This window comes from Podarcis raffonei, chromosome 1 (genome assembly GCF_027172205.1).
Source record: "Podarcis raffonei isolate rPodRaf1 chromosome 1, rPodRaf1.pri, whole genome shotgun sequence".
NCBI lineage: Eukaryota > Metazoa > Chordata > Lepidosauria > Squamata > Lacertidae > Podarcis > Podarcis raffonei.
In genome coordinates, this window is record NC_070602.1 from 112208542 (window position 1) to 112219025 (window position 10484).

General features: G+C 43.1%; 1 protein-coding gene across 4 annotated transcripts; it reads right to left on the reverse strand.

The window, feature by feature from the left end:
- Positions 1–534: 534 nt before the first annotated feature.
- NUP35 (nucleoporin 35) lies at positions 535–9156 on the reverse strand. Of its 4 annotated transcripts, none has more exons than XM_053409304.1 (9): positions 9030–9156; positions 6665–6835; positions 4919–5046; positions 4040–4100; positions 3240–3405; positions 2515–2584; positions 2282–2410; positions 1247–1411; positions 535–1136 (listed from the first exon to the last, which is right to left on the reverse strand). In XM_053409304.1, the coding sequence occupies exons 1-9, from the start codon at positions 9061–9063 to the stop codon at positions 1059–1061; spliced, it is 1002 nt and encodes a 333-aa protein (XP_053265279.1). In that variant the 5' UTR covers positions 9064–9156; the 3' UTR covers positions 535–1058. The 4 variants fall into 4 exon arrangements, with proteins under 4 accessions (XP_053265279.1, XP_053265267.1, XP_053265275.1 ...); XM_053409292.1 differs by lacking the exon at positions 9030–9156 and adding an exon at positions 8632–8758; XM_053409300.1 differs by lacking the exon at positions 9030–9156 and adding an exon at positions 8632–8756 and having other exon boundaries at positions 3240–3381.
- Between the last annotated feature and the right edge of the window lie 1328 nt (positions 9157–10484).

The window sequence follows — 10484 nt, forward strand, 5'->3', positions numbered from 1 at the left end:
CACAGTGTCTGGAGGGGGAATTTGTTGTCAGGACTAAATTCTAGGCACCCCTGCTGGTTGGCACATTCCTGCAAAGTATTAGACAAGGTTGCTTTGTATTCTTGCCATTATTCATTTTGTTGTACACCGCTCAAAAATATGTATGCAATTTAGCGAGCAAACCTTTCTTCCCTGACAAGGGTAAGAGAGAAAGATCTGTCCTGAGCCCTGCAATTATACTGCTGCCAAGACAGGAGAGAAGCAGCATCTACCTTTTCCCCTCTTATTGACTGCAATGTGAGGGAATTTACATTCATAGCCCGAGGGCTGCTTTCGCGTTAATGGCCATGGCCAGGGGAACAGGGGCACTCTGGATACAGTGGTATGGCATCCTGCCAGCAGTCCTCCCTCTCAGCTGGCATTTAGCCTGCTTAAGTCTCTAGGTGAACCTAGGATCGCTCCCCAAGTTACCTAGAAGGTTTTGTAGTGACATTTGTACAGATCTGATGTTTATTTGAATTGAATGACTTATATAAACCAGAGGCAGCTCACAAATCAATAGCACCACAATTTTTTTTATTAAGAAAGATACAAAAAGGTTTGACACTTGCAGATTAAGAAACAACCTGTCCAATCAAGTTTATATAAAGACGATTGTGTTTGGGACAACATTCAAATTAAAGTATTTGGTTTAAAACTAGCAAAATCTATGCCAGCATTTTATGCAGCAACCTCTAGAGAGTTTATACCACATTTCCAGGCGAGAAATAAAACCATGAGAAATTACAAACAGTGTTACCACGTCCTGAAACCAAGACTTGCTTGTGAGGTAAAAGTTCATTTTTACTTGAACCATGCATTCACTATAGAAGGTAAGACTATTAAACACGGCTTTCAACAGTTTAACATCTTAAGAATAAAGTGTAAATCCAGCTGCCGGTTAAAGTGCAAATTACATGTGTGCCGAGTTCTTTTTCAGAAGGCAGAGGTGATGTTGAAATGCTGCCATTAATGGTTATACAACTAACCAGAGGCACTGACAGCCTATTACAAGCTCCAGCTAAGTTTAGTTCCTTTTGCTACCAACCAAACATGTATTCCAGAGCTTTGGAGACAATGCTTTCATCTTTCCTTGGAGTCTGTCTGTCAGAAACCACCTAAAAAAGAAACACACACAAAGTAGCAGATCTGTATATTCTAAATGAGCAAATACTAATTCCTTTAATCCAGCACTAAAGGTGACTTTTTCACAGTATTCCCTAAATACCTGGTAGTCACTGGTTGATGCTTTATAAGCTGTAGCAAGAGGTCTCATAGTAGAGATTCTTTGAGCGCTTGAAGGCTGCACTGGTGTGCCCAGTGTTTTCATTGGTGGCGTAAAGGCTGAAGATGGGGACGATACAGTGCATCTGTCTGTGCTTTCCATCACATTCTGCAAACAGAGATCAAGTAGTCCATTCAGACAAAGTAGTTATCAGAGTCCAAGCATTTTTGGAAGCCTAAGAAAGTAAGGTTTCATCACTAGAACTAGTTGGAGACTCTCCCTTCTCACTGAAGAGACAGTACACAAGAGTTCACTTACTGGAACTTGTCTGATTACCAAACTGCGCTAGTGAAATATGTCAACAGTGATTTAACAAGCCATGAGGGCATGATACCACAGACATGGCTAGGAATACAGGATCATTAGAAGCTAGAATTCTAATGATCCTTTTGATGTAGGCTGACATTCTAAAGGTTAGAGTTTGCGTTCTTGAAATATGATATATATTAACATTGAAAAGCTAGCTATTATGTTTGGCACTCAATCTATAAAGAAGATTTTCCTTTAATATAGCGGCATCCAGATATGCAATATGACTATTAGTTCACTACTCTATCATTCTGGAATGGAAGCAAAATACTAAATACAGTACCCAAAACATTGTAGTCAGCTTATCTACCCAATTCTCCACATTGTTATTCCTATAATGTCCTGTATTGGTAGTTCCTCATGTTATCACATCAGGCCAAACTTCAAATTAAGATCATTGAGGGACTCTGCTAAAGTGCATTGAGGCGCTCGGCTAAAGTGTATTGACATACAGAAATTGCCAATCTGTGCAAGACAAAAATGGTGGTCACGGGATTAAGAGTCATCCACACTTTGTGACAAAGTCCAGAATTTTTATACAGTCATCTTATGCTTGTTTAACTTACACAATCACAACTTTGCACAGGTGGTGGTGAGTAAATAAATAAGTAAGTAAGCAAGCAAGCAAGTAAGTGAATGAATGAATGAATGAATATTAAATCAACTTACTTTATCTATACAAGGCTTCACTCCAATCATGATGGATTCACCAAAAATTCTTCCATCTTTACTCAAGGCTTTCCGGGCTTGCAATTTTGACTGATAGTGAATATGCATCCAGTTTCCTGTGTTAGACATCTGTAAAGTTTAGTAGGAAGCAGTAAGGTTTAGACAGTAAGCTAAGCATAATGGCTGAGCTTCATTTTTATATATATAAAAAAGAGATACTAATCTAGACTTACAACATGCTTTAAAATGTTTCCATACTGTGCAAACTGTAGTAGGGTGTACGAAGCAGATGCTTGAGGAAACCTGAAATATTGACAGGAAATAAAAAACAGAAATAAAATTTAACCACTCAAAATTCAGTCAACATTAAACCACTGGCAGTGTATCCAGACGGGCAGATCAGTGTCACCTGTATCTCCAAACACTGCCAAACCTGCTACCTATTTCCCATCCCTACATTTTAGTTTGTCTCATGGAGTAAGATGGGAAAAGGAGAGAGGTCAAAACACAGCACAGTTTAGCCCAAGTACAGTACTAGAATATTGAAGTCCAAATACTTCTGTTTAGCATTGATTGTAGACCAGGATGTGTTTCAGTGTACAGATAGGAGAGTAAAGATGAAGAATTAAGATGTTTAGAATGTTTCAATTGTCCTATTATATAAACTTTACTATGTTAACAAACAATTAATCTCCTAAATTAATAAAACATGAATAGCCAAGACCAAACACCAAATATAAGAGGAATCTGAACAAACATCATCCAAGTTGTATGAACTGCAGAAATCCACATGTCTCATCTCTTATATTTTTTATCATCATCCTATGCCTCAACATAACTTGAATCCCAGCCCCTGAAAAGCTTAGGCAAGCCTGTTAAGACCCATGTTTAAATGAGTACATGCTCATCCCTGGCAACATAACCACCTCTCAGTCTTACAGAACTGCAGTTCACTTACCCAAACACTGTTACCCAAGTGTCATCTAGATGATCATCTGATGTTAGGGCATCTCCTTGAGTATAGAATGGATCTAGTTGAGCTGGAGACATTGTGCTCTTCCTGGGTTGTGCAAGAGTCGCTGGACTGAAAACACTGGCACCTGTCAAATTGTGGTAAGATGCACCTCAACTATCACTATAGTTAAAACTGAACTAGGCATTTTAATTTGAAACAAAGAGCAAACACCATGCATTAACACAGAACTCAAGTAACAAGAATCATACTGTTGTTCACATGTTAGAATAGTAGGAAAAAGCTGCTAATGTTGACAGTGGCATCTCAAAAGCCAGTAGAATAGCTCAACCTCCCTCTATGACTAACGTTCTACACAAGAACGGTTCTAGGAGCAAGCTAGCCCATCTGCCATTAAGCAGATCATATATACTCTGGATCCCGTTCGCATCCAGAGGTACCACTGTAGTAGTAGAATCTCAGACCAATATTTTCACTTCTGAAGACAAACTGTATCTGGCATCATGACAACAACTTTGCTACTATCTCTCTGCCTACTTCATAACAGAGGCCAAGGCTCAGTTAATGTGCACCAGGCTGTCAGGCCTACAGGAACATTTTACATTGCAAACCTATACATATTCTCTCATAAGTAAGTCTTATTGATTTTAATGAGGTTTACTCCCAGGGAGATTGGTATAGGATTGCAGCCTTTGTCAGTGCCACATGCAGATGTCTGGTTTGCCTATAGAAAAAGCATATGATTAGCATGCTAGAGCACTATATGAAGCAGTATGATGTCCTACCAGTTCCAGGAGTCACTGGCATAGATCCAACAAGTGGACTCTGCGTCACCGAAAAGCTGACCTGCATTAAAGTGCAGAACTTGGTTTGAAGCTGTTTTGAAAGTCAGAAAATTAACGATTCTGCACCACTTAGATAACATTTCCACAGTAAAAATCAGACAATATTAGAGAATAAAAACTTGAACAGGCATGCATGTATCTACTGAACTGCTGTGAAAGGGGGTATCTTCTATGTCCTTTTTAGAACTAACAAAACTGAATTGACTACTAAAAGTATAAAGTTAATTGGTACATGGTATTGGGACTCCTTTTACACATGTCCTCCAAATCCCCATTTTGCATCCTGGCTACCATATTTAGCCCCAGTTGATATACTACTCTTCTGCTGTACTGAGATGCAGACAAGGTTCATCATCAGCCACAGAGGGTAAAGTTTGGCAAAACTAATAGATGGATATTTCAGCCTGCATATTTTCCAGCAACATAGCAATTATAGTGTGAACTCATCTCTCTACATCTCAGCTATCAGGCTGACCCTAGTAACAAGCTGACAGTACCATTCCAAATGCCATATATACATATACGCATGCACACACAGAGAGAGAGAGAGAGAGCAATTGCTTGTGCACCTTTATTTGCCTTTAGAACCCACTAAAAATTAACATAATTATGAAAGCAACTTTTTCAATATTTTCCACACTGAACATACCAGATGACACACAATCTAAACTGCTTAGCATACTGGAAGCACTTGGTTACTAGTTTTCCCCACCCACAGCAAATGTATCCAACAGCTGAAATGTCTATCAAGCTAGAGAAGAATGAGAATTAGTTACCACAAACAGGTTTAACTTTGTAACCTCATTAATGGTCACTTACAGGCCTTCTTGAAGTCAGAGGTGTTGATCCAAGACCTGGGCTGGCTACTTCATCGTATATACTTCTAACTGGTGGAGCACCACCTTTATCTTTGTGTGTTGGAACTACTGGCTGTGGAGGAGATCCACCTATATGAAATACAGCACAACATTACAAGCTGCTGGTGTGTCCTTCTTTCTGATCCTAAACATCTTGTTACACCCAAACCAGGTATACAATTCTTCCAAAACTAGGCTTTATTAGGAATGGACATGCATTATGATTTAACTTAAATGGTTGGTACGTAACACGAGGTTCCACTGCTGGCATAGTATTAAGGTAATTCAATCAACTGCTGTATTAAGGTAATTCAATCAACTGCTGGCATAGTATTAAGGTAATTCCTTAATACTTTTATTGGGAATTAAAACCCAAATCCATTTTGTTTATATCAGGGGTGTCCAACAGGTCGATTGCAATCTACCAGTCAATTGTGGGGTTTCCCTGGTCGATCCTGGACAATCGCGGGACCCTGGTGCCCCTCCCCCCCATAATTCTTCCATCTTTACTCAAGGCTTTCCGGGCTTGCAATTTCAACTGACAGTAAAAATGCATCCATTTTCCTGTGTTAAGACATCTGTAAAGTTTAGTGGGAAGCAGTGGTCCCCCAAAAAGCTCAACGACTTTGATGGGTAGATCACTGCCAGTTTTTTTTATAGTGGGAGTAGATCACAGTCTCTTGGAAGTTGGATACCCCTGGTTTATATGATGCAACATCTCCAGCAGCACCATCAGATTACCTGAGGAGCACTTTGAGAAGGGTGGGAAATTCTCTCTCTCTCTCTCTCTCTCTCTCTCTCTCTCTCTCTCTCTCTCATACACACACACACAGAGCAAGGGGGGAAACATGGCTGGCACTTGCAAATGGGAAAGCCCTAGTTTTCAATGCCTTAATTTTTAAAAATTAAAATTCTAACAATGAGGAAGTATTCACTATTGAATTCTTCTGTCTGAAAAATATTCACAAGTATTCCAATAAAATTCCAATGAAATAATTTCCAATTACAGTTTGAAATTAAGGTCAGGGCATTTTTACTGTGCGTCGTCCCCATCCCCCCATCAAGTAGTTCACTTTGGATTATTGGGGGAATGCAATATTTATACGGCGTATGAAATTAATGTGACATACTTCTAAGGCTTTGCTTATGAAATGCAAGTAAAACACAATGAATCTAATCCAAATACAGTGGAACCTCGTGTTACGTACCATCCTCTTTGTGAACACGTTGGGTTACGAGCTTCGCTAACCTGGAAGTAGATGCTCCGCTAACCCGGAACTTTGCCCCGGGATGCGAGCGGAAGCCGTATGTCGGCAGCGCGGCAGACGCCATTAGTGAAAGCGCGCCTCATGTTACAAGTGGTTTCGGCTTAAGAGCGAACCTCCAGAACAAACTAAGTTCATAACCGGAGGTACCACTATACATGGACTCTTGATAAGGCAGGAGTACATCCAAATAATGAATGGGATCTAATTGGTTTTGACAGCAGCCTCCCTTCTTTGCAAGTGCTTTTTGAGTCTGCCAGCAAATAAAGGAGGTGTCAATCGCTGTGCTTAAAACATGCAACAATGGCACTATATTTAGCCTCTGATCCTTGGAGCTAAGGCAAGAGGTACCGGTATATTTGAACTGTAGCACACCAAAATGGATAGCCACACTCTTCTCCTACCACCCCAATACTAGAGGTTTCAGTTCAGAACCAACTTACCAGCATGCAATAGTGACCTCACTTCCATCACACCAACAGAAGGGCCACTGAAGGATCGAGGCTGTGGTGTCACAGGAGTTGGTAAATCCCCCATCAAAAATCCAGGCAGGAATTGAGCACCAGCACCAGGCTTGGGAGAGGTAGGGGAACCCAGTGTCATTGGCTCAGTACCTGCATTGGGAAAGGGTGTGCATAAGAATGGCTTACTAAGTCTTCACAGACTGAATGATCTAGTTATCCCCAAACACAACTTTAGAGAAACACTGTAAAAGGTGATCCAAAACAGTTAGCTAACCTACTCATTTAAATGTCTAGTCATTTAAAGAAGTCAACACATAAAGAAAAACAAGGAGCAGGCAATACCTTTAACAAAATACAAAATGGCAGTATCAATGTAGCTGCCCCATTTTATCTAACAATGCTCTGAGGGTAATTGACAGAACAGTGAACTAGCCTGAAGATCTTATTTTAACTTTTCAGAAGTTTCAAGACTATTGTGGCTAGTTTTTCTTAACGATAATTATATTGCTTTTTATTGCTTTGAGAGTTTGTTTCTATTAAAAGCAAGCAATGCTTAATTTTCATGAAATAAACACAGGTGACTCCTCATTTACGCAGGGGTTACATTCCAAACCTCCATGCGTCCCATTGCACCTTCAGGTCAAGAGGAGACCCTCCCTGAGCCCGAAGATGTTGCCCCCTTCAACCTCTGGGGTCTCCTCACAAACTAGAGGTGCAGCAGGGGTTTGCTGAGGCTCATCAAGCCTCTCTCCCCCCCCCCCCACTTATTGATTTCCAGAGCCGCTCATATGCACAGTTTCACGTGAATTGAACATGTATAAATGGGGGAAATGAGGGACGCAGGTGACGCTGTGGGTTAAACCACAGAGCCTAGGGCTTGCCGATCAGAAGGTTGGTGGTTCGAATCCCTGCAACAGGGTGAGCTCCTGTTGCTCGGTCCCTGCCAACCTAGCAGTTCAAAAGCATGTCAAAGTGCAAGTAGATAAATAGGTACCGCTCTGGCGGGAAGGTAAAATGCATTTCCGTGCGCTGCTCTGGTTCGCCAGAAGCTGCTTAGTCCTGCTGGCCACATGACCCGGAAACTGTACGCCGGCTTCCTCGGCCAATAAAGCGAGATGAGTGCCACAACCCCAGAGTCAGCCACGACTGGACCTAATAGTCAGGGGTCCCATTTACCATTTAAATGGGGGAATCCCTTCAAACAACATCACTCATGTGCTGCACAAGGAAACAGGAATTATTATTATTATTATTATTATTAAATTTGTATCCCACCCTTTAACTATAATAATAATAATAATAATTTATTATTTGTACCCCGCCCATCTGGCTGGGCTTCCCCAGCCACTCTGGGCGGCTTCCAAAAAAATATTAAAATCCTCTAATACATCAAACATTAAAAGCTTCCCTAAATAGGGCTGCCTTCAGATGTCTTCTAAAAGTCTGATAGTTGTTGTTCTCTTTGACATCTGGTGGGAGGGCGTTCCACAGGGAAGGCGCCACTACCGAGAAGGCCCTCTGCCTGGTTCCCTGTAACTTGGCTTCTTGCAGTGAGGGAACCGCCAGAAGGCCTTCGGCGCTGGATTTCAGTGTCCGGGCAGAACGTTGGGGGTGGAGACGCTCCTTTAGGTATACTGGGCCGAGGCCATTTAGGGCTTTAAAGGTCAGCACCAACCCTTTGAATTGTGCTCGGAAACGTATTGGGAGCCAATGTAGGTCTTTTAAGACCGGTGTTATGTGGTCTCAGCGGCCGCTCCCAGTCACCAGTCTAGCTGCCACGTTCTGGATTAGTTGTAGTTTCCGGGTCACCTTCAAAGGTAGCCCCACGTAGAGTGCATTGCAGTAGTCCAAGCGGGAGATAACCAGAGCGTGCACTACAGATCTCAGGGCAGTTCACAAGATAAAAATCCACAGGGTCCAAATATTACTTCCCCTGCAGGACGCACCTGAGCCAACAGGCCTAAAGGTCAACGTAACTTCCCGACCAGGGGCCGAGGTAATCGTCTGAACGCGCATGAAGACATCTTGGGGTTTCATGGCTCCCGGCGATGGGCTGGAGAACCAGGGCGCTTATATCCCCCCGCCCCCCACTCGGCCCAAAGAAGTCAAGGAATCCCGCGTTCCGACGCCAAAGTGACGTCACAGCCACCGGTCGCCAGGAAGAGGCCCCGGCCCTCCCCACCCGAGGCAGAACTGAGCCACGCCCCCTCCCACGCCACGCCCCCGCGCCGAGGCTTCAGGGCGGCCGTTAAACGGCCACAAACTTCTCAGGCGGGGAGAGGAGCGGCAGGAGCCGGGAAGCGAGAGAGACACCCTCAAGGCTCGGCCCAGAGGCTAAACTCACCCACGGAAGAGGAGGAAGGCAGAGACAGCTCCATGGCGAAACCAGACGCGCGACCCACTACACACACCCGACTCCTGCCCTCAGCTTGCCGCTTTCAAATGCAGCGTAAGCGCAGCGGCGTGGTCGGGAAAACGTCACTTCCCTTCCGAGAGCGAGCGAGCGCCTTCACTTCCGCCATAGAGAATGGAGCGACAACGTCTTTTCTACGCATTTGTTCTCTATGGTCCGTGCGTGCGTGTGTGTGTGTGTTTTTCTCTCTCTCTCTCTCTCTCTCTCTCTCTCTCTCTCTCTCTCACACACACACACACACACACACACACACACATTCTCACTGCGATGTCAAGACACTTCACATTTTAAGGCTTAGCAAGGGGGTGCTAATAGGAGGACAAGAAGGATTTTTTAACGAGGATGCGATCTGTGTGTGTTCTTCTACTTTGCTAAATTGCCTTGCCGTGTTCTTTCAAACTGAGGTCTTTAAACATGTTCAGTTTAAGTTCTTGAATGCTTTCTGCCCTAATGGTGGTGTAATTAAATTGTTGTCGCCCTCCTATTGCAAATACAATATGAGTTGGGTTGAGGAAAGGAAGGCTGATGCTGAGAAACAGGAGCATTACTCACAAGTAAAAGTGCCTGAACTGGCGGTGACTGACCAGGGACAAGACCTTGGTTTGGGGTCCAAGTGGAAGGCTCAATCAAGATTTCAGTGTGTGTGTGAGAGAGAGAGAAAAAGACAGATTCAATGCTAGGGGTCATTGGTGAACGAACTGAAAATAAAACTTCCAACATCGTGCCGTTATACAAATCAATGGTGTGACTGCGTTCAGAATGATGTGTTGCAGTGGCCTCAGCTCAAAAAGGGCAACCAAAATGATTGAGATGGGGCAGTTCTTTTATGCAAAGGTGCAAAGGATAGATAGGTTTGATTGTAAAAACCAGTGGAGGGACCATTCAGAGAGAGGGAAATGACATTTTTGGATTCCCATTCTTCACAGCCAGAAGGAAATAAAATGCATAGGTTTCAGACTGGCATCCAGCTCCAGACCTGAGTCTTCTAGCACTTTTCCTCCCCAGCCTTTTTCCGAAAGACCTGAATGCAACTCCACTTCGAAGCTGGCTTGAACCAGAGCATTCATGTAGAATGGAAACACATTGCAGCATTTTGTTGCAAGTCTCACTCATAATGTCTTATCGAACAGTTTGTCTCTAGAACATCCCTCATGTCTTCTTTCTGGCTTACGTAGAAGCAAAGGCCAGGTTGCCAGGGCAACCCACGAATTCACTGAACAAATCCTGTGATGTGGATGTTTAAAAATAAAGATCATTTTGTTGAATCTGGTCAAATCTGACTGCCGATTGTGTGGGGATCTGCTGTTAGCTGCACAAGGGGTTACGAAGTGAATAATAGAACATGAACAACAGAGGTCATAGGAACCAACTCCTAGGGGCCAAGGT

What these genes read in the sequence shown, in the direction of transcription:
- NUP35 (XM_053409292.1), bottom strand. Translation starts at nt 8,722, where the DNA reads ATGAAACCCCAAGATGTCTTCATGCGCGTTCAGACGATTACCTCGGCC. An exon ending in GAGGTCACTATTGCATGCTG is followed by an intron (nt 5,047 to 6,664) that starts GTAAGTTGGTTC and finishes TATTTCATATAG; the next exon opens with GTGGATCTCCTCCACAGCCA. An exon ending in GCCAGTGACTCCTGGAACTG is followed by an intron (nt 3,406 to 4,039) that starts GTAGGACATCAT and finishes GTGATAGTTGAG; the next exon opens with GTGCATCTTACCACAATTTG.